Source organism: Schistocerca piceifrons, chromosome 11, assembly GCF_021461385.2.
Source record: "Schistocerca piceifrons isolate TAMUIC-IGC-003096 chromosome 11, iqSchPice1.1, whole genome shotgun sequence".
NCBI classification, from domain to species: domain Eukaryota; kingdom Metazoa; phylum Arthropoda; class Insecta; order Orthoptera; family Acrididae; genus Schistocerca; species Schistocerca piceifrons.
In genome coordinates, this window is record NC_060148.1 from 144678585 (window position 1) to 144703995 (window position 25411).

The following is a 25411-nucleotide window of genomic DNA, read 5'->3' on the forward strand; positions in this document are numbered from 1 at the left end:
GGAATTCCTTCGCGACGACCGAGGTGAGCAGGGAAGCGTCGTCACGGTGTACCGACCGGTCTTTCTTTTTCCACAACTCTGGCCATTTGCACTGAACATTTTACCTCAATCGCCTCAAAACCTCACAGTAAAAACTGCCTGTCAACAGTCTGACAAGGTGGAACAAACTCCTTATGCGCTATTCCCCGAATGTCTAAGAAATTATCAGCACCGGCTCCACGTTGCTGCGAACTCGCCGAGCTTTTCTCGGCCTCGAAGAAGGTGACTTTTCCACTGTGATGCCTGCAGCTTCCTTTCGATATCAAAGATTCGCCACCTGTTTTGGACACACTCGAACTATTTGTTGCAGCTCAGTGAACACTTGCACTCCGACGTCTCACCGGCCGATGCCGAGAAGGTGACAAAGTTCACTTCAATTCGTCTCGTGTTCAGTTCGTCGGCTAGAATTCGTCGACACGTAGTGTACGACAGTAAAGTCTGTTACAAACCTCGTGAACTGTCTGCCTTCAGTCTTCGTGAATTATCTCACAAATCTCTATTCCCGGTGTTGTGAGCGTTGACTATTGACAAGGACAACTGGCATCTTCCACAGATTCTCGGCCTTCCTCAAAGCGATCAATCCAGTCAAACGTTCTCACTCGACTCGGTGTACTCTCGCCAAATGTGTCTGTCGGCAAGCAGTGGGCCTCCGCTGCAGTTTTCTTCCACTTTAAACACAATTTGATGCAAACCCATTGTTCCTCTACATTATCCATTTCCGATTCACAGAAGTGCTGAAACACACGGCAAAATGCACTACTCGAACCCACGACTACACACGCCAATTATGATGCAACTTTGTACCGCAGTAGGTGAGAAGTGTACTTCGAGACATCTAGTGGCCGAATGTTGTATTGCTACTGGTTTGACAGGTACAACGAAATTCTCGGGTATTTTATATAGCACCTCATATATGGCATTGACTTTGCTTTTAAAATAAAAAAGAATAAGAGGCATCACTTTCTGACTGGCCCTGTTACGCTCCAGCCCTAAGGGTTATCTACCTGTACAATGCGATACTGCGACAACACACACAGCTGGTGCACAAAGTCAACAGTAAGGGGCCTATTGCAATACCCTGATGTACTCTTCACATTAATTTCACGGTGTCTTACCATTAATGACCTGCAGAGGTCTGGAAAGTCCTGATGATTAAAGTTGTGTGCTGGACTAGGACTCGAATCCCAAACTTTGCAGCCAGTACCAATACAGAACAGGGATGGAAAAACCAACCAGTTAATGCTGATGTAGGTATTTCAGTTCTGAATAACTTGTATTTTTCGGTGTTTGTTTGGTCTCTGTCATAACAAGTGTTTTTATTTTATTTTTTTCCTAATAAGCACATAAAAAACATATCAATTAGTCACAGCAACAGTGCTAAGATCTTTCATTTTTAAATAAACCTCTTTCTTTTAATGATTAAGCTTTATCTGTAAAATTTGCATTGCTTTGAAATACAGGTTTGTTACAGACAATGGGAAAACTGATCAGAGATATTTTAATAACATCGCAGATGGAAACGAGTGGTGAACAGATGGCTTAAGTATCGGTACAGCACTGCTGAGATGATGATGTACCTGTTACTACGTGGTACGGCCTACTGGATGGTACGTGTGTACACGTGATGTACAAGCCTTGCCCCATCTTGTCTATATGGCAGTTTCTCACTACTGTTGATAGATATCAGTTCTATTACAGAATGGCACCATCCCTAGTCTCGAAGTATTTTACAAAGTGCAGTATTGACGAAGTACGAGGCTCCATTTGCTTTAAAAGATTAAAAATGGGAGAAGCTGAAACAGACTTGCGATACAACATAAGGAGAAAATTAGGAAACTTAACAATTTATTCATACTTGCAATAAAAATAAAAAGCAGCGGATCTGCTGCCCGAATTGAAGTAACGTGCCTTTATCTGCTCGTAGCCCTCGAAAACTGACAAATTAACAAATAGAATATGGTTCTCTGACCTTAGTTTTTACACTATAGCATTGACTATTCACGTTCAAATAGAGGGATTATCCCACTATTTTTGAGAAGAGTTTTAAAAAATCAGAATAACTAGGAGAATACTGGCAAATTTTTTGGAACAGTCAACCACTTATTGCTTTTTGACCAATGAGCGGTGGATGGACAATGTCCTTTTTTTCTATTTTCCTATTTAATTTGAGATTCTGACAGTGCGTATCTCAAAACTCAGTGCGTCAAAATTCTTTCAATGTTTGTTTGATTTCTACATTTATTACAGGAAATAATAGGAATAAAAAACTGAAAATCGGTTATTTCGAGTGGTTTTAACAGATAGTTAAACTAGAGTCAGGAAAGGAGAGATAACCAAAAACAGGTTGTTTCAGCAATAACTGCCATCCCTAGTACAGACTGAGGTATCTGGTAAGAACTCATAAGCCTCTCCCTCCTCACACTTTATCCCCTCCAGTACCACTTCTCCCATTTTCCAGGCTTCACAGAAACTCCGTTGCATACCTCGCAGACTACCACTCGCAGGAGGAGATACTGCGAGGAGGGAGGGGAGGGGGGAAGGTCCAGCCACAGCCTTAGGGCACTTTGCAGAACTTTTCTCTCCCTCTGCAGTACAGTGAGAGCTGTTACAAATCTTCTCAGCAGATTAAAACGGGGTGCCAGACCGGGTTCAGAACCCAGAACTCTTGTCACTCGTCCAGAGGCTCCACCCGAGCTACCCGGTCGAAACTCGTTACTCGCCCTCGCAGCTCCACTACTGTTGATACACATTTTCCGTAACCTTCGAAGTTCGGTCAGTAAGGAGCACCGTTCCTGGCTGGAGTCGCAGTGTGGCACACAGTTTTAATCTAACAGGAAGTTTCAAAAGCAGAGAGCAAAAGATCCTGCCGGGCAGAGAGCGGCACCTACCTGCGTGAGCGCCGAGCACTCGACGTACTTGACGGCCTTCAGCTCCTTGGCGAGCTTCTCGCCCTGCTCGAAGCTCACCGGCTTCTGCTTGTTCTTGGCCAGCTTCTCGATGGTGGGCACGTCGTCCCGCAGGTCGATCTGGGTCCCCACCAGCAGGAACGGTGTCTTCTGGCAGTGGTGCGTGATCTCCGGCACCCACTGTGGACCACACCACACACCGTCAACCGCTGTGTACTTGCGAATGGAGTCAAATTCTCCCTTTCTATGCCCCCCTCCCACCACGTCTCAGTTGAAAGGTACGTACCATCCCACGTAAGAGATATCTACGGAATAATTATGGAAATATGGTTCTCTCGAGCAAACACAAATTCTTCTCGTTTGACACCCAAACATGTTTCGGTGAAGTTTCATCGACGTCAGTGGATTCATTCGTTTTCCTAGCATTACACCACAAAATCCCCAATTCCTTAACCCTTTCAGACCCCACCGGCTACAACTGCATGCGTTAAATTTCAGAGTGTATTAGCTGCAACGGAAATATTTTTCCTCAATGGAAATCTAGTGTGCAAATCTGTGCACGCTTAGTCTTTACATCGTGAACAAGTGCTGCCAACAGCTGGGTGTTACTGTAAAAATATCAACAAATGCATGTAGCAGTGCACAAGAGCATATAACCCCAGAATTCACTGAAGTTGTTGGTTGGTTATACTTCACTGTATAAACGAATATTGTTATTATTATTATTATTATTATTATTATTATTATTATTTGGCATGTTAAATATTGAATTATCGAAATATTTATTACAACAATGAATATTTCAAAATTAATTACTTTAGTCCCTAAACAGAAGCCAAGTGTACAAAGTATATTCATATACCTGTATAAATCTTGCATATAAAATCATTAAAAAATCACCTAAGAGCATTTGAACATTAAGAAAAATTTTCCTTCCTCCACAAAAAATTCTGGTCTGAAAGGGTTAAAGAATCAAACTCCCATCTATGACACAGCTTTAAACATCTGATTACAATTGAATTAATATATTAAATATTTGACGGTACACATGTAAGCGAGAAATAGTTTAGAGAAGGTATGAAAATATGCTTAAAGTTTGTTAGTAGCAACCAAGTGCTTTCATTATGAAACACAATAATGCAATCTGGGTAATTTGCACTCCATTTTAAGAAAAAGCAAGTTTTTCATGCATCTCAATACTATCACATCATATCTCCTGAAGGAAGTAGGAAGGATTCTAGAAACTAAAGGGCAGTCACTCTGATACCAAATTGTGCCAAGGTATACGAAAAGATCCTGGAGGGCAGAATCAGAACAAGGGTCGAGAACAAATTGAGAGAGGAACAGCACGACTTCAGACCTGTTGACTCGTATGTGCAGTGAGTCAGCTCCAGGAGCATCACTATGAATTTGGGAAAGACCTCGTGATGGCCTTTCTCAATATAGAAAAGGCATTTGATAGTGTCTGTATAAGAAAGGTCTGGGAAGCACTAGAAAAGAAGGGAGTGGAAAAAGAGATAACAAGCAGAGTGGAGGAGATATACCGTGGAGTTGTGTGGAACTGGGAAATTAAAGTATGGACTGGGTCCAGCAAACAAATTGTGTGAAACATGGCAGTGCTTTATCACCTTTCATCATTGTGGTCTAGGAGTAGATAATAAGTAGGTGGTAAAAGAAACTGATAAAGACAAGATGAACACAATGACGACTTGATGACCTGGGGAAACAGGGAGGAGGAGATTCAGGAAGCAAGCATGTGAAGAAATAGAGACAGTATGGATTGAAATTTAATGTTAACAAATATGAGATCCTTGTTAAAACTAGAAAGAAAGTTAGACCACCTAGCAGAAGAACGACTGGAGATGAACAATTGAAGAAGGTGGACAGTGTCATATACTTAGGAAGTGTGATAGAGGAAGATGGCAGAAATGAGAAAGAGATAGTGAATGTGGCGGACAGTCAGAAAGATTGCTGCAAAGTGTTAAGAGCCTGGTTTGGAACAGAGATGGTCCACAAAAAGGCAAGGAAGTGATATATATAGAAGTTACTACAGCCCAATACTGACCTACACGTCTGCAACGTGGGTAATGAAGAAAAGAGAGAAGCAGATAGCAGGCATGAGGGATGAAGTTCCTCAGAAGCAGGATAGGAATAACAAGGAAAGACAGGGCAAGGAATGGAAGGGTAAGGGAAATGGCAAGAGGAACCCTTGCAGAGCAGGATAAAAACATCAAGGCTCAGATGGTACAGGCACTTCAAGACAATGGAAAAGAAGAGGTTCCCAAGAAAATACACTAAATGGAAGAAAACAACTGAGATGAAGACCGAGGGATAGGCGACAAAAGTGTGGAGACGGGTGTCAGAGGGAAGAAAACTGTTCACAATGATCTCCAAGAAATGTGTGTTGAACAATGACTACCGTATTTACTCGAATCTAAGCCGCACTTTTTTTTTCGGTTTTTGTAATCCAAAAAACCGCATGCGGCTTAGAATCGAGTGCAAAGTACGTGGAAGTTCTGAAAAATGTTGGTAGGTGCCACCACAACTAACTTCTGCCGTCGAATATATGTAGCGCTACACAGGCATGCTTTGCAGGCACAAAGATAAATATTGGCGCCAAAACCTCTGCGTCGAAAAAAAAAAACCACCGGTGGAAGACGAGCTTTTTTCTCTGCCCCGAGTTTCGACCACTGCATTTTCATACATTATCCAACGAAGTAAATACAAATTCCATATTGTTCATTATCGAATGTAGCAGTATTTCAATGTACTACGAAAATCCGACTGACAAGACTGTTTGGGATGTTTGTCAATATGGCCAACTCTACGTTCTGAATTTTTTCCTACCTGTGAGAAGAGATGGTTGCTAATAGGAACTTTTATGAATTGTGAATCACATGCAGTATTCTCTTCACCATAAGAATAATATGAATATTAACATTTTGCCATGTATTCTTTCGTGTTTGCTGCTATCTCATTTAAATCCTGTCTACCTAATAAACTAGAGTGAGACAACACCAAATGCGGAAGAATATACATATCATGTCATGTTTATATTCGCATTATTCTTATGCCTAATAGTGATACAGTCCAGATGTGAAGCACGGCAATTGAATAGATTTTTAAATCTAAGATGACTAATTTCTGTGCAGAATGTAATGTACTACAGAGGCGTCTGCAAAGATTTTCAAATGGAGAAAAATTTTCGCTAAACTCTCGTTCAGAACATCTTCTATCATACGCAGTCTATTATTTGGTTCTTGTTGATCAATATCAAAGACAGCAGCAGTGTAAGTAACAACAAATAGCAGTCTCTTTCCATTGTTTTGCTTCTGGGACAATTCCTCTCTTTTTTTAAATGTAAGCCGCGGTAGCGCGCACAAAAGCAAGCCATGCCGCGATCGGCGACAGGTCGTGAACACTCATTTATCAGAATGTGACAAGCAATGCACGACACAGTACAGTAATACATTTTCAGCTTAAAGTGACGTAAACACCTATAACAAAGAGAACGGCACTTATCAGATCAAAGAAAAATAAGCAATCAATTCAAACCAGACGAAGCACGTGAAAAAGGAAGGGTACCCGTATAAATACGGACGGAGCGCCTGACGCATAGCAATGGCTACCTGGTAAAGCTTAACTGCTAAGCTTACGACTCGAACCAAACTACTGTAGCTGTATCGTCATTCATTCGACCTAAAATGTGTCTCATATTACAATGGACCAACTTCGTTTCGATTTGGAGGTGCGGCCTAAAACTTTTCTCTCCCCTTGAATTTCGAGTCTCAAATTTCAGGTGCAGCTTAGATTCGGGACATTTTTTTTCCCTTGATTTCGAGTCTCATTTTTCAGGTGCGGCTTAGATTCGAGTGTGGCTTAGATTTGAGTAAATACAGTAATTCTTCAGGCGTGTTTAGTGGTATACACTCCTGGAAATGGAAAAAAGAACACATTGACACCGGTGTGTCAGACCCACCATACTTGCTCCGGACACTGCGAGAGGGCTGTACAAGCAATGATCACACGCACGGCACAACGGACACACCAGGAACCGCGGTGTTGGCCGTCGAATGGCGCTAGCTGCGCAGCATTTGTGCACCGCCGCCGTCAGTGTCAGCCAGTTTGCCGTGGCATACGGAGCTCCATCGCAGTCTTTAACACTGGTAGCATGCCGTGACAGTGTGGACGTGAACCGTATGTGCAGTTGACGGACTTTGAGCGAGGGCGTATAGTGGGCATGCGGGAGGCCGGGTGGACGTACCGCCGAATTGCTCAACACGTGGGGCGTGAGGTCTCCACAGTACATCGATGTTGTCGCCAGTGGTCGGCGGAAGGTGCACGTGCCCGTCGACCTGGGACCGGACCGCAGCGACGCACGGATGCACGCCAAGACCGTAGGATCCTACGCAGTGCCGTAGGGGACCGCACTGCCACTTCCCAGCAAATTAGGGACACTGTTGCTCCTGGGGTATCGGCGAGGACCATTCGCAACCGTCTCCACGAAGCTGGGCTACGGTCCCGCACACCGTTAGGCCGTCTTCCGCTCACGCCCCAACATCGTGCAGCCCACCTCCAGTGGTGTCGCGACAGGCGTGAATGGAGGGACGAATGGAGACGTGTCGTCTTCAGCGATGAGAGTCGCTTCTGCCTTGGTGCCAATGATGGTCGTATGCGTGTTTGGCGCTGTGCAGGTGAGCGCCACAATCAGGACTGCATACGACCGAGGCACACAGGCCCAACACCCGGCATCATGGTGTGGGGAGCGATCTCCTACACTGGCTGTACACCACTGGTGATCGTCGAGGGGACACTGAATAGTGCACGGTACATCCAAACCGTCATCGAACCCATCGTTCTACCATTCCTAGACCGGCAAGGGAACTTGCTGTTCCAACAGGACAATGCACGTCCGCATGTATCCCGTGCCACCCAACGTGCTCTAGAAGGTGTAAGTCAACTACCCTGGCCAGCAAGATCTCCGGATCTGTCCCCCATTGAGCATGTTTGGGACTGGATGAAGCGTCGTCTCACGCGGTCTGCACGTCCAGCACGAACGCTGGTCCAACTGAGGCGCCAGGTGGAAATGGCATGGCAAGCCGTTCCACAGGACTACATCCAGCATCTCTACGATCGTCTCCATGGGAGAATAGCAGCCTGCATTGCTGCGAAAGGTGGATATACACTGTACTAGTGCCGACATTGTGCATGCTCTGTTGCCTGTGTCTATGTGCCTGTGGTTCTGTCAGTGTGATCATGTGATGTATCTGACCCCAGGAATGTGTCAATAAAGATTCCCCTTCCTGGGACAATGAATTCACGGTGTTCTTATTTCAATTTCCAGGAGTGTATGTGGACACTGACGGCAAAATGTGATGTGAATACAGTCGGTAATAAAGAAATAATATATTGAACCATTGTGTCTGATGCTGAAGTTTCATTGCATGAATGTGGAAAATGAATGAGCAACAAACTTTTTTCCTTTCATCTTTTTGTGGGGGATGTCAGCAAAAAAATGTTTTGTACAGATTTGAAATTATGTGTTTTAAGCTTGTCGGAAGCTGCAGCATCGTCTCTGTCTCAAATACGGGATCAAAAAAGTCCCAATATCTGCTTGCCACCAGTAATGTTGCAGTAACGTTCCGCAAGGTTTCGGCTGGAACTGAGATATATGAAATGGCATAACAGAACATTCTCACTAGTGTGGAGGTCGAATGCTGCACTTACGTGTATTAAAAGAGAAGTGACGCACCGAGCTGACGCGAGGCCATCTCCGATGAGAGGCCACTGCCTTTGTCTACCACTGTAATTATATGCACTTCTTCTGCGCACTTTTTACCAATTGTTCAAATAAAAAATATACACGGAGATATAATTCGTCTAATGGAACTAGTCGAAACTCTGTTTGCGTTGTGTCATATGCATTTTGCTTATTTTTATTTTGAAGCACCTTGGTTACCTGTAATACATGATTTTGAATATAATAATTGTGTTATATAATAATTACCAATTTCTTACTGCAATAAAGTCTATTTTTTATTCTCTTGTCTCAGGTGACAACTTGTTGTAGCACAAGTTTTCTCAGGTTAAATTATTATTTGTTCCTACATACAATTTGTGATTCTGTTAAGAGCATATGCACAGTCCTGAATTGTACACATTTGGTCTGCTTACACAGGACACCAACTTTCGCTGTTTTACATGTACATTATGACTTACCACCTCACTTCCACTGTTAACTCTGCTTTAATTTACTCTGCTTACTGTACACAGCGTTTCCAGATGTTAGTCTGCGTTTTTCATTTGTCTTTTGTTTGTATTGTGGCATCCAGGTGTAATTTAAGATCCTTTTATTTTTGTGTTTTACAATCATCACAACACAAACAAAAGAAAAACGAAAAATGCAGTAATAATAGGAGCACTGCGCATAGTAAACACACCAAATGGAAACACAGTCAACAGTGCAAGTGAGGTGTTAAGTCGGTATGTGTCTGTAAAGTACAAAAAAATGGACAGCCTGGATATGTAGACCAACTAAGTACAGCTCCAGGACGATATGCACAAATAAGACCACAAATCTTGAATGGGAACAGTAGTGGTTTAATGTCACGAAACTGGTCCTCTAAAAAGTTGGTCCTCACCTAACAGGACAATAACAAAAAGCTATAAATTATTCACTGTCCAGTCACGTTAAAGTGACCAGATGTCAAAAGCTTTAACAAACGTCTTTTGCAGTGAGGACTGCTGCGAGATGCACAAGAAGAGTGTCAATGAGGTTCTGGAAGATACCGAAAGGGATGCGGAGATGTGTCGATTCCAGAGCTGTGGCCAGCTCTGCTAGATTTCTCAGCAGAACAACCCGATCGAGGTGTTTCCACAGATTCTCGATCGGCTTTTAAGTCCGGAGAGTTTGGTGACTAGGGGAGTACGGTAAATTCATCCCGGTGCTCTTAGAAGCACACACGTACACTGCGAGGCGTGTGACATGTCGGCAGATGCCACTGTGCCGAGGATAAGCGAACTGCGTATAGAGGTGGATGTGGTTCCCCAGGACACGTGCATCTGTGAGCTTCTCAAGAGTGACAAGATCACCAGGGAATACCACAAAAAAACATGTTGTCTCCCCTCCAGCCAAGACTTACGGTGATTGTCGGAGGGTGTTTGTTTCAGTCCAAGGGAGCATAAAACACGATTCGTCTGAAAAAGTCACCTGTCACTACACAGTGGACTTCCCGTCGCGGTGTCAGCAAGCAAATTCCAACCTCCGTTGCCGACGAACGGCAATTGGCACGGGTCACAAACGAGGTGCCTGCTGTAGAAAACTGTACACGGCAATGTTTGCCGAGCTGACATTCAGAAGACACTGTCGGTAACTCCTCAGTTCACCTGAGCTGTCAGACGCTCGACAGTCACACGCACATTCACCCGCGTACATCTCCGCAGCCACCGTTCACCCCGCCATCTACGAACTGTAGTGCACTGCAGCTGCCTCGGCACTTTCAAATAGCAAATTTTGCCACAGTGACACGACAGCAGTTTACAAATTTAGCTGTTTTAGAAACGATCGTGCCCTATCTGATGTCAGACGAATAGCTCCATTTCAACAATACGATGACTGCACGGTTTTCCACAACCCCATACACACTATATATACGTTCAATTGCTACTACTGCCACCTGCTGACCTGTGAGTAGTTATTGCACGGCGACATCGAGCAAACACATCTCTGATAAAGTACAAGCAACTGAGGAACGACAAAAAACATAAAAAAGACAAAATAACACACAGGAGTAGGAAGACAGCAAGAGGAAAACCAAATAATGTAACTTTATCGAAATAGTATGGCAAATATTTTGAACAAATGCTAAATGGAAGGAAACCTAACTTTTTGATCGATGTCAAAGGTGCAATACCTTAGGAATGGGACTACGAGTGTTACATCTCGCTGTTGAGCAATGCTGACAGTGGAGAGTAACGGGCTTTTGATCAGGACTGTACAGTCCACATTAACCCAGCAGTGCAAATTTCACCAGCAACAGCAGTTACTTGTCAATTTTACCACAGGTAGACTACAATTTGTAAGCAAAGTGGATCTGTTCAGCCACAGTTAACCATTTTCACACATTTCCGCCAATCAGCACTGCATACTGCAACGAGTCACTACACGGCGAGTAATACACGAGCCACTGCCACATGTGACACGGAAAACACTGTGTGTCCGGTCACTCCCGTTCGAATAATTAATGTTCACAGAGAAGGCAATCACTGTCACCCGGTGGGCCACAGATCGTAAACACGACCATTAAACTTTGTTTCGCACACTGGCTGGTATTCTCAAATGAAGATGCTCTACACACTGCTTCAGTGTACTCCAACATGGTCACCGCCCAGTATACAAACTGTGTTCATAAATTCCACTGACCTTTCTGTCAGAGACAAGCCGAAAGGATAGGACACACCGCTCCACGTCGTAACGCGAGCTACGAGTGCTTTTCAGAACGAGTGACACGCACGTGCTGTGTCCGCAGAGGCAAATTTCCTCAGTTTCAAAAACGGTACCCCCAAAACAACCGAAAATAGTGTACATTTTTATATTGTGTTCCCTTCAGAACTGTTTGCCTGTCACCACCTGATTTACAGCCTTTTCCACCTCAACCGCCCACACGAAGTACGATAAGTCAATTTACTTAAACATAAGTCAAAACAGATAACTAGTTTCAACACCTTTTCCCTCCATATTTAACAGGTGCAGTCACAAAAGGTACCAAAACAATAGCAAACATACGCTTAAAAAAGCTCGTACACCGACTAACTAATACGTACCTTCTCCTTCACATTTTCAAACGAAGACGGAGAGACTACCGAGAAACATACGAGGAAAACATCCGTCTGCGGATAGCTCAGTGGTCTCAGCCTATCGTAGTCCTCCTGACCTGCAAAGACAATTACCTCATTGCAATCAATCGTAGCCACAAGCATTCTTGGCAGTGCCAAAAATAATTTTATAATCACAAGATGTACTTTGAGAGAATCCCTCTGACACAGTGCACACCACATACACATTATGCCAAAATGCATCTCATCACGATAAATAAAGTTATTTTAGCAATCGAGACAAGTGTCTATATGGTTGGAGAGCTCCTTACTTTTTGTACAATGTGAGAAAGTACGAAAAATATCTATTTATAGTTTTCTAGATGCATAAGTCCCAAGAAAACTTTCCCAGAAATGTAATCACAAGAAATCATATTACAAATAACTGCAGTATTAGAGCAAATGGACCACTTCCTTCTTCAGCTGCACTATTTGTAAATTATACCAACAGCTTACAAAGTTGCAGGGACATGTTACAACAATTTTTGTTATTCCACCAATGTAAAGATTGTACAAGCAACTACGGACTCTTCTGCTTACGATAGTTAATATTTTGATCTTATGAATACTCCATCCAGACATACAAACACGTACTCTTACACAATGGACTGCACGCAGAGACATACTGAAATACGAAACGTGCTCAACAGTAAACTACAGTTTCTGCCACTGCCACACCCAGTACGTAACCCCGGAGAAGCCGAATGCAGCTAATTTTAGTAGCAACCAGAGAGTGGACCTTAAGTAGAAGAATAATGTGCACAGATCATGGGTACACCGCACCATAACACATCATTACTTACTCCCCTTCCCCCAACACATGGTCACATGCACACTTACTTAAGTCTGATCTTCTGCCACACACATCTGCAGCCACCCTCCTCCGAGTGGCTCCTTTCTGTGCTTCCCCTGTGCTCCGTCACTCTAGCCCCTCCAGCCACCAATTTCCCATCACCCCCTCCATCACTAGCTACCTACTTCCTAACTATCTTTCTTCTTTTAATTACTCAATGTTATTAAAGAAAGATAAGGCTTCAAATTTCCTTAAATTACATACACAACATATATAGTGACCGTAATGATACTCCAGGGCATAAGGCAAATTCCAACGTCTTCTTACTAACGAACGATACTAGCAACAACAGTAATTTACACACTGTTGTTGTTGTGGTCTTCAGTCCTGAGACTGGTTTGATGCAGCTCTCCATGCTACTCTATCCGGTGCAAGTTTCTCAATCTCCCAGTACCTACTGCAACCTACATCCTTCTGAATCCGCTTAGTGTATTCATCTCTCGGTCTCCCTCTACGATTTTTACCCTCCACGCTGCCCTCCAATGCTAAATTTGTGATCCCTCGATGCCTCAGAACATGTCCTACCAACCGATCCCTTCTTCTTGTCAAGTTGTGCCACAAACTCCTCTTCTCCCCAATTCTATTCAATACCTCCTCATTAGTTATGTGATCTACCCATCTAATCTTCAGCATTCTTCTGTAGCACCACATTTCAAAAGCTTCTATTCTCTTCCTGTCCAAGCTATTTATCGTCCACGTTTCACTTCCATACATGGCTACGCTCCATACAAATACTTTCAGAAACGACTTCCTGAGACTTAAATCTATACTCGATGTTAACAAATTTTTCTTCTTCAGAAACGCTTTCCTCGCCATTGCCAGTCTACATTTTATATCCTCTCTACTTCGACCAACATCAGTTATTTTGCTCCCCAAATAGCAAAACTCCTTTACCACTTTAAGTGTCTCATTTCCTAATCTAATTCCTGCAGCATCACCCGACTTAATTTGACTACATTCCATTATCCTTGTTTTGCTTTTGTTGATGTTCATCTTATACTCTCCTTTCGAGACACTGTCCATTTCATTCAACTGCTCTTCCAGGTCCTTTGCTGTCTCTGACACAATTACAATGTCATCAGCGAATCTGAAAGTTTTTATTTCTTCTCCATGGATTTTAATACCTGCTCCAAATTTTTCTTTTGTTTCCTTTACAGCTTGCTCAATATACAGATTGAATAACATTGGGGAGAGGCTACAACCCTGTCTCACTCCCTTCCCAACCACTGCTTCCCTTTCGTGTCCCTCGACTCTTATAACTGCCATGTGGTTTCTGTACAAATTGTAAATAGCCTTCTGCTCCCAGTATTTTACCCCTGCCACCTTTAGAATTTGAAAGAGAGTATTCCAGTCAATATTGTCAAAAGCTTTCTCTAAGTCTACAAACGCTAGAAATGTAGGTTTGCCTTTCCTTAATCTATTTTCTAAAATAAGTCTTAGCGTCAGTACCGCCCCACATGTTCCAACATTTCTGCGGAATCCACATTGATCCTCCCCGAGGTCAGCTTCTACCAGTTTTTCCATTCGTCTGTAAAGAATTCGCGTTAGTATTTTGCAGCTGTGACTTATTAAACTGATAGTTCGGTAATTTTCACATCTGTCAACACCTGCTTTCTTTGGTATTGGAATTATTATATTCTTCTTGAAGTCTGAACATTATTCAATGTTATTAAAGAAAGATAAGGCTTCAAATTTCCTTAAATTACATACACAAGATATATACTGACCGTAATGATACTCCAGGGGATAAGGCAAATTCCAATGTCTTCTTACTAACGAACGATACTAGCAACAACAGTAATTTACACACTATGGAGAGAATAACATAAAAATATGTCTAATATAAATATTCAGATACTGTCTTTTCATTTTATTTTATTATACACGGAGAGAACTACACCGAGTGATGATGTGCGTCTTCATCGAGGGACTGAAGGCTCGGCGACTTAGCGAGAGGAATTCTAGTCGGTAGCAGTTACCGACGTATTTAAAGGACGAGAAAATATATTTAATGTCAAATTATAACTGGTGCAGGAAGTTTACCTTTGAAATGTTATTTACAGGACATAACATATTTTGATAGTAAAGAAGTCATCAAAGCTTTGGTGATGGAATCCAGGAAATCAACAAGGGAAATACATCTTAACAAAAATGCTTGTGCCACAAAAGCAACAGAACTTCAGACAGTACGTTACACTTCAAAGTGACACAGTGTGACGGGTCCAAAAGTAACGTAAAAGTTTTAACTGTCGTCACAGACGTTACATCATCTTAATTTCTTGTACTAACAGCAGTGAGATAAGGTGGAGAATTGGAAAGTATGTTAGCATAAGGTTTATCTTGTGTGTTCATAAGAAAAGAAGAAGAAGAAGGTTATACAGGTGCTGTGGCACTAGCCGCCAGTAGTAGTGAGGGACCAAAGATGGCAAAGTTGCACTCTCCACCAGCAGTAGCAATCCATGGTGAAGATCATACATCCGCTGGAGCTGGTCACGCAACCAGTACCAAAAAGCTGCAGAATATAATGAATTAATAGTAAAAGTAATAACAGCAGTTGGCAGAGCACTTACCCACAAAAGGCAAAGGTCCCGAGTTCAAGTCTCGGTCTGGCACATAGTTTTAATCTGCCAGAAGTTTCGTATCAGTGCACACCTTGCTGCAGAGTGAAAATCTCATTCTAATAACAGCATTGTACGTTTGTTTCACGAATGGTTCCTAGATAGTTTTATACATGGGCAAACAGTCAGTGGTGTACCAGACCTTGAACATGCCAGATATTTTACAGAGTAATGGAGTTACAGCAGATGAGACTAACTAGTGAGCTGTCGTGCCAATGGTCACTGTTATCTGTTCGTTTGGGGCTATTCAGAGTATTAGTTTCTGGGTAAGTATTTAAGGAGACATCGATATGTCTAAGGTTAACACTGAGTACCAGTGGTGGTTCCACGGTGCACTGAATTCTGGTCACTGTTATAAGTTCCGATCAATGACAGAAAATCCCTGTAGGCGGCTGTAGGTCTCACAGGCTTTAAGAACTGATTGGTAGTTTAGTATGATGTAATAAGTGGTGTACCTAGAACAGACACTGATACCTGGCACTTGGCTTACTCTACAATCAGTCATCATACTGACTGGTTCCATGCATATTAACTAATATCCTGTTTGTGAGCCAAGGAATTTGGGCGTTTGGGATGTGTGTAATTAAACAATGGAAAATCCAGGATGGAATAATGACAATATTACAAAAAGAATAGGTTGTTGCTCACTGTACACTGAACAGATGTTCAGTAGGACACAGGCATCTTTTGTTGTGCCTATGGTGAGTAGCAATATATATATTTTTATAGTACTGTTATACATGCTATTAGGTGGTCAGCACACTGCAGCTTGAGTATTGCAATTTTGTTGACCAAACTGGCACACATTGAAGTAACAGCTGTAATGGGGATATGTGGATTTAGAATTCTTGTTGAACAGAGGACTCGGATTTAATTAATTTACAAACAGGCACTAGTATTTGTGATAGCGATATTCTGAAGTTGTGGCCGTACGGTGGAAGTTGCTCATTAATTGTCGAGTATTTCCCAATAATAGATAAACAGTACCCAACTGCAATCATTTGAGTAAACACAAGATGAAGGTACTACTACTTTCAGCTATACGTGACGAATGGCTTTAATAAGCGGGGCACAATCGTGGGTTTGCGTAGAGCCAACACTGTAGAGGCTAAAATCTTTTTTGCATTATTTTAGTTAAGGCCCAAAAAGTTACTGGTGTGTAAGCTTTTGGTTTAATTTCTTTTTTTATTAATTACCATTATTTCTCATGGGTTAACTTTTGATAGCACGTGTTCACTTGTATCATCGTCATGCAGATGAAATAAAGATCTATGAATTACTGATAGGAAATAAATATAATTTTCCACTGAAATGGATTAAAGACCCCAACAGGAGAACAGAAATATCTTAATTATTTGAAAGATAAACAAAAATAAAGAATAATAGAAACTGAAAAACAACACATGCTAAAGAAACAATATTTTATTGAAGAAAGTATAGCAGCAGTTATCAAATATTAGATTTTGGCAAAGGTTTCACAGATATCTTTGATTAAGAAGGATTAGGATGAGAATTTTATTAGAAGTTTTGCACCTTCAATTAATAACATGGAGTTGTTATACTGTCAGCATAGGTATAATGACTAATAATAGTAGTCTCCGCAACAGTTTTATCTTATAAAAGAAAGAGAATAAGAATTTATGTAAGTTAACAAGAGACAAATACAATAGTCAAGTCAAAGCCTACAAATACATTGCTGGATTAGTCATAAACTATACCTATTGGCATTAGTAACTGAGAAACTGGAGAGCTTTTGCAGTGCATGTATCATGAATAAAAGTACATAAATAATTGGTAGGTTATTATTTCAAGCTTAGCAACTTGTGTATAATTAAGATATGATGATCAAAAATACACAAATACTACGTTATTAATGGAATTTTTTCACCTAGTCAGTGATGCGTGCATAGTCTCTCTTAACATCAAAACCCACTATTGAAATAAGCATAAGATTTAATTATCCAAGGATCTCGATGTAGTGGTCAATCCATTAAGATTTTGTTCACATAACTCGCTAGAATTAATAGACATTACTGGAAAGCTAGTAGTCTACAGTTTGCAGCAGGCTCGTTACCGAACTACTCGTGCGAGCTCGCTCGTGCCCACAACTCATCAGTGAGCGACTGACTGGCACACAGAGAGTAATGCTGGATGATGGGGAGGAGAAGGAGAAGGAAGAGGAACTTGAACAAGACAGCTCGGCACGAGAAACTACTGTCAACAAATCTATTCTGCGACAGCTAACGTTTGTTCTACGGAGATGTACCATTCTGCTGTTGTTAATTAATGCCATTCGTGGCACACTGATTTCCCAAGAATATTACATTGATGAGAAATGACAATGGAATGTAATTTACATTTTTTTTAAACTGGTGATCTGAAGAATGTGGCGCAGCTACGTACACGTAGAGCATCACTCCACGATGACAAGCACAGTGACAGCATGCTCAGATATACTGTGTCATGTACAATACTGTGTGTTGTGTTATTTTTTGATTTTCAACTCAGGATGTTATTCCACGCTTCACATATTACAGAATCTGCAAACCTGGAAAGGTTGCCTATCCAGGTCTCCGAATCGAGAGCCACGATACGGTGGCCGATACGAGCTTCTGAATGTCATTTTCTCTAACTGATTACAGCCGGAGGTACATACCCGGAATAGAGAGATGACGGTGCCCAATCCGAAGCCGTATACCTCGTCTCCTGATGTGACAACTCGTATGAACCCGTAAACATTATCTCGTGGAGCCGGGGAGTGTCTGAGGTTCCGTAACCTGCCACTCGAGCACATCATGTTCTGATGTGAAGCACCTGTTTTCCTGGAGTTACTTCAGGCTCCCTGTGCAGTGCCCAGTCTGATACGATATAAGCGGATTCTAACAACTGTGACCGTTCCGACACGGCGAATGCAAGTTTGCGAGGCAGTTACCTATTCGAAGCATCGGCCGGTTTAGCAGGCACCGAGTGCGTCCGTACAACAGTAGGCAGAACAGTAGAACATCTGCATCGCCAACTCGAGTCGGGCCTTTGGTGTTGTGCCACACAAATTTGAATGGAGACTTTATCCACTGTGCTCCTCGACCTCCGTACATCATTTAAGAACGACCTGAAGGCTACAGCAGCTGTATTAGTGTACAAACACTGTGCCTATCAGGAGAGTTCATACACATTGTGACAGATAACACAGCAGATGTGTGAGAGTTATTCACCAAATTACAAATGCACATCTCCATCCACATCCGTACTCTGCAAACAACCGTGAGAGGGATGGCAGAATGTACCAGTTATTAGGTTTTCTTCCAGTTCCATTCACACACTGAGCGAGGGAAGAATGATTGACAGAATGCCTCTCTGCGTGCAGTAATTATCCTAACTTATCCTCACAATCCCTGTGCGAGTGATATATAAGAAGTTTTAGTATATCCCCAGAGTAAGCATTTAAAGCCTGTTCTTGAAGCTTTGTTAATAGACATTCTCGGGATAGTTTACGCCTGTCTTCAAGAATCTCCCATTTCAGTTCCTTCGGTATCTTTGGGGCACTCTCCCGAGGATTAAATAAACCTGTAATCATTCGTGCTGCCCTTCTCTGTATATGTTTAATGTCACCTGTTAGTCCTGTCTGGTATAGGTCCCCCATACTTGAGCAATATTCTAGGATGTGTTGCACAAGTGCTTTGTGAGCAATCTCTTTTGCAGACATTCGACAGCTGCAGCCAGTGACATCTACAGAGCAAAGTGGAAGATTCCTGTTCATATTTGAAGACCTCTCCAGCTGCAACCGTGTATTCGTACGGAATAACACGACGTGGAAGCCACTGCAGCTGACGTACGGCGGGCCGTACGAAGTGCTCGGTAGATGTGACAACACTTTCAAGATAGACATCAGAGATGTGCCTACCACCGTATCCATTGGAAGACTCAAATCTGCCTTCTACGATAAGCGAGATGCGATGAAGACGGCAGGGGCCTGCATCTGCCAAAGATAAAGATGCAGTACTGCAATTACACGTCCGCCAGGATGCCGAAGAGATACGACAACTGACAGGTGCGGTATCGAAGAACGTGACGCCCAGTATAGCTCCCCCATAAAAAGCTGGTACCATCGAATTGGATAACAGAATACCTGGTTTCCAGAATACAATGACAAAGCAAGCTGGACATTGTGTCCAATGCAACCTCAGATACTGCTGACACTGGGAGAGGTATTCATGTAGAGCACCACAGCACAGCACAGCGGTTGTGAGCATAAATATTCTGTGACATGTAAAATTGTGTGTTTTGTGTTATTCTTTGATTTTCAACTTAATTTAGTATTCCATCCTTGATGTATTATGAAACCTGACGCACATATACATGTGAGTATCAATATAATGTGATTTAATATGTAGAAATAAATCACTGACTCTCAGAAGTTAACCACATACAACATATGATTTCTTACAACTGTCTTTTTTCAAACGATATTTAAATTTACATCAACTTTTATTTCTATTTTCGATACAGGCCTTCTTGGCTGAAAGCTGTGTGTGTGTGTGTGTGTGTGTGTGTGTGTGTGTGTGTGTTGTTGACAAAAGCCCTACTGGCCAAGAGTCTTTTTGTTGTGTCTATCTGTGATTCAGCATATCCGCTATATGGTGAGTGGCAACTTTCCTTTTCACAATATTGTTACATTCCATCCTGGATTGTACATGGTTTAATATGTTATTCAAATAGAAAAAAAGTGTACTGGGACAGCCTAATACTGTTTTATATGTACAGGGTACACCATTAGTAAATATATACAAGCTGTATAAGCAAGATAACTTTGTCAAAGGGGAGTGGCCTTACTGTCACCGATCATAGGGTACAGTAGTATCACAGCTGTCTATTACTCCGGCACTGTGCAGCACATACAGCACACCGCATTTCCACATATTCACCAAGTCTTTGTAAACAACAGCCTAAACATTCTACCAGTCATTCGATTCCTCAACAATAGAAATCTGCTCCTCGGTGATGGAGCAATTTGAGAGCTACTACGTGAACATTGTCACCATTGGAAAAAATCTCTTCCCCGTGATATATTCTTTAAGCCCCTCCAGATAGCTGGAAATCACACAGCACAAGATCAAGATTCCCTGACCACTGCCACCGACATCTGTGTGGTCTCTGTCATACTGTCAGCACCATTTTGCTAAGGGCGAACACAATGTTGCATACAGTTCGTGAGTAGCCAGAATTTCAAGGTGGATCTATATTGAATTTAGATGTTACGTCCCAAAGAATGGTAACATCCTGCACATTTCAACTTTTAGAGGGCATTTCCAGTTGCCACACCATTTTACTACCACACTGTGATGTGCCTGTTATCTGTACTGCAGCAGAACTTTCTACAAAACATATACTCTGTTCTGACAATGTGCCCCTCTTTTTGCGTAATGGTCTTAGCACGAGACAACTTGTGGAACCTACCTTCTGAAGTCTAAATGCACATGGACAGCAGTCTACTTTTGTCTTTGAATAAAAAATTTGCAATGGTACATACATAATATTGTTGCAGTATGTCAATGGAGGAAATAATTTATTTACTTTTTGATTATTTTTAATGTTTAAGTACTTAAACTGCCACACACAAAAATGGAACATCACAGTGTTCATAATAGCAACTGTTACTGTTAATGGAAACTCCAGGTTGGAATATCAACAACACAGGAAAAGATAGATTGCTACTTACCATAAACATGACACATTAAGTTGCAGACAGGCACAATTAACACACACTTACACATAAGCTTTTGGCCACAGCCTTCGTCAGGAAAACAAAGAGAAACTTGCGTGAATGAATGGTCTGTGTTTCTCTTTCTTCTCCTGACAAAGCCTGTGGCAGAAGGCTTATGTGTAAGTGTCTTAATTGTGCCCGTCTGCAACATAATATGTCATCTTTAGAGTAATTAGCTATTTGTCTGGTACTGCTTTTGTTATACGTAAATCTCTTTTGCAAACGCACAGATACCACAGTCCAGTGGAGATGCTTTTACAGAACAAATGCCAAAAGAAACTTTCACTAAAATTAATAATAGTTGGTAGTAAAAGGCAGGAAGTGCTGTTGCCAATAAAGACAAAGCACGGATGAAAGTAAATACGAAAGAGACAATACGACAAAATTTCCAGGTGCACATACTGATAAGAACTTAAATCAGGACTCTCATATTATCTTTTCCAGTTGGAAACTGACAACTGCAGCCATAATCATGTCAGAAACTATTTCACGCGAATCACCCAAGTACAAATGACAGCTCCACCAACACACTGCCTTTTATGCCTCGGTATGCGATACCACCACCATCCATACATGTGTATATCCCAATCCCATCACTTTTGTCACCTCAAGTGTACTGCAACCTGCCGATTATCCAAGTTATCACAGACCGAAGATTGCACAAATAACTGAGAACACAAATAATCCAAAACACACAATTTTTAATGGAAACTGCCACTTACTGCATTTACAAAACATGCTCCACATCACATCTAAAGTCCACTGTGGAAACTTATTTACACAATTAATGGCACCTCATTTACAAAATTATACTTAAAACGCATTCTGTTTTGGACCACTTGCTTTTGGTTAACTGAAGGAGAAATAATTTTCCATTTTATATGTTTCTGCTTTCCATGTCTTTTTCCTGACAATAGTTTGTATTTTACAGTCAAACCATCAGTACAGCCACACAAATTCTGTTCCATTCACACAAATGACACACCGACTCATTTCACTGCCTCCGTCTGAACAGTAACGGGTTCCTCGATCGTACATTTTTCGATCTCTTCCTATAAGGAACACGGGTTGTTCACAATATTCGTGTCACTAGGCAGTCCAAATTGCAGTTTCACAGCCATCACTACTTAAAAAGTTGTTGACATTTTCGTGATCTGTGTGTCCGTAACAAGAAATTTATGCTCCAACTGAAACATTCATTCCAGATGCAACAGAATACCTCAGAAATAGTTTTTTAGTTTATTTTTCAAAAATTGTACTACGGGTGAATAGTTAGCAGCATCGCGTACTAGTTCCTCCCCCAGGAAGGAGAGGACAGGCTGAGAAGATAAAGAAGGAACAGCAGGACACTCAGACCCCAGGACGAAAGAGACTCGCGCTGCAAGGACGAGGGTAGACGAGGAACCTAATAATTTCTGAATGCTCGTGAATTTTGTTGGTCACAATATTCGCAAGTGCCCTCCACCTGTTTTTAACAGAACAGGTGGCCCTCATTAGATATTAATGTGGGGTGTTTCCACAAAAGATCGAACTTTGCCGGAAACACTTCCAATGAGGTTCAATGTCTGCGGAGGGATGGCAGCCCGTTCTTCCTCGAGGGCCGAAACCAGTGTGAGCAACGACGTCAGACACTCGTCTCCAGAAAAAGGTGACACTCTAACTTGTCCCGAAGGTGTTATATTGGATTTGGGTCAGAACTTCGGGCTGGACAGCCCATCTTAGGAATGTTGTTGTTGTTGATCACAAACTCCTGCAAACTGCTCCTCTACTTTACACAACACAAAATGCTGCAAAATGTGTTCACATCCTTCTGCATTTAGTGTTAAGGGGGCCACACCCTAAGCACAAAAAACACCTCCATACTACAAAACCACCACCTCTGTACTTCCACGACACCAGTACCCACACTGGCAGGTTAACATTCTCCACGTGTTTGCCAAACCCACAACCTTCCATCCATTTCCCACATAGTACAATGTGACTTGTCACCCCACTCATTTCCAGTCGTCCACCTCTGGGGGCTTAACACTGAGTACAGAAATGTGTGGCTAACGAGGAGCTGCAAGACCACACTGAACTTCATTTTTTTAACTCCCCCAACACAGTTACTGTGCTAGCTGGACTGTCGGTAGAACATTGGAACTCACGAATAATTCCTTCCGTCGATTTCAGGCAATTTTTTTTTCAATGCCCGACGGCCCCCGTTCGTTAGCACACAATGTCTACCTGGTCTCCGTTTAGCTCTAGCCACTCCTTCAACTTTCACTTTACAATAACACCACAGACAGCTGACTTTGACAACTTTCAAAGGGTTGAAATGTACCTTACGGATTTGGAACTCAGGTGACAACTGACGATTAGTCCACATTTAAAGTCTTAAATGACCCATTCTGCTGTTACCGCTTCTCCACTGATAGCACAACACTCTCTGCCTCCTTTTATACTGACGGGTCCAAGTCTCGTAACATCTGACGGTCAATTCCCGTCGCACAGGGGTGTCCGGATACTTCCGAAGTATCAGATAATTTATATGAAATAACACAGTTGAAACAATGACAATGCCTTCTGGAAGTTTCTACTCACCAGCAGTATCAAAGAGGCCGAGCGTGTAAGGCTCACCACCGATCATCACCGTCACTGCGTAGTTGTCGAACACCTGGAAAGAGCACAAAAATAATACATAGCACTACCTTGTAGGAAATTCTAGCCAAAACAAGCATAAATGTTAAAGCCATGAGGCAACAAATCTCATTCTTATCTTTAATCTCTAGCAAGACTAGAACAAAATTATGGAAAGGACAAATTGCTACTCACCATACAGAGATGTTGAGTCGCAGACTGGCAAACCAAAAAGAAGGCTAAACACGTGAGCTTTCGGCCAACAGAAGGCCTGTTTCTCAAGCAGACAACACACACACACACACACACACACACACACACACACACATTGACTTTGGTCTTTGCCCACCAAGGCCACAACGAGTGGGGAGACACGAAGTCACATGTGGGTGAGTTGTGCTAATGGGAGTGTGTGTGTGTGTGTGTGTGTGTGTGTGTGTGTGTGTGTGTGTGTGTGTATGTGGGCGCGCTCTTTAGAAGAAGGCCCTCACACATTTAACAGTCTTCTTGGTGTCAACATCTCCTCTGTACGGTGACGGGCAATCTGTGCTTTTCATAGGACTGTCATTATTCCATCTTGGATTTTCAATTGTTTGAATTTGCATCATTGTAACACTGTCACACAAAGCTGGGACATCACCACATTAAGTGAACCAGTAAAGCATGTAAATTCAAGACATTAAAACTGTGTGCTGGACTGTGACTCTAAATTGGGATCTTTGCCTTTTGGGTCCAATGCTCTGCCAACTGAGCTACTCAATAACAACTCGCGACCCATCCTCACTGTTTTACTCTGCTAGCAGCTCACCTCCTACCTCTCAAACTTCGTCGTCGTCCTCCAGGAATACTTGCGGGACTTGCACTTCTGGGAGAAAGGACGTTGCAGAAACACGGCTCAGACACAGCCTGGGGCATGTTTCCAGAATGAAATTTTCACTCTGCAGCGGAGCATGCACTGATACGAAGCTGCAGAGCCTGTCTATAATATTCACTAAAAGGTAATGCACACTGTACCTAACTACTTAGTACTTACTCTCCACTCACAAGCTGGTTCCTTTCAAATGGGTAGTTATCGACAGCAACTCTCTAAAATAAAACAAGTAAATGTACCAGAATTACAGTACACCTACTTGCACAAAATTCACAAATAGGCACTGCTCATAGCTCTTACAAGAAAACCTTGCCTTGAAATATACTTCTCACCAATACCTATTTCCAACCAGACCTGCAATCACCACCTGTGAGGGGTCACTAACGTGACGCATCCACGACACCTTTCCATCTGTCCCCAAACATGGAAATATGAACTATTCTAATTCATTTATTGTGCCATTACCGCAAGGGAGGAGAATATTATCAGTAATAAAACAGGATGAGCAGCATTTAATGTGATTGGGAGTTATCCACAAATGAGAACTGCCTCTGAATAGATTATTGCTCTACTGTCCTCATCACAACCAGAAACTAGCAATATAGCTGGTATCTTGCACAAATCAAACTGCTACAGAGCTGTGCAGTACACTTTAACGTAATTAGTCAATACTAACCCCTCCACCTGTGATTCTTTAAAGAATTAAACTCCCAGGTATAAAACATCATACTTCTTGAACTATATTATTTGGCACGTAAATTCAGTGATACGAGGGTCGGTCAAAAAGTAATGCCTCCCATTTTTTTTCTACTTAAAGAAATTAAGTTAAGTGAAAAATTTGAATTTGGCGCCATTCCTCAAACCTTCTTC

The 25411-nt window shown here is 42.1% G+C and overlaps 1 protein-coding gene across 2 annotated transcripts in view; it reads right to left on the minus strand.

Moving 5' to 3' along the window:
• The window catches only part of LOC124720460 (cdc42 homolog), a 55761-nt gene that overhangs the window by 19913 nt on the left and 10437 nt on the right, over positions 1–25411 (minus strand). For both annotated transcript variants that reach the window (XM_047245814.1, XM_047245813.1), the window contains exons 3-5: positions 23635–23707; positions 11769–11878; positions 2928–3125 (exon numbers count right to left, since the gene is read on the minus strand). In XM_047245814.1, the coding sequence (XP_047101770.1) occupies positions 2928–3125; positions 11769–11878; positions 23635–23707 (381 nt within the window). The remainder of the gene's footprint in view (positions 1–2927; positions 3126–11768; positions 11879–23634; positions 23708–25411) is intronic.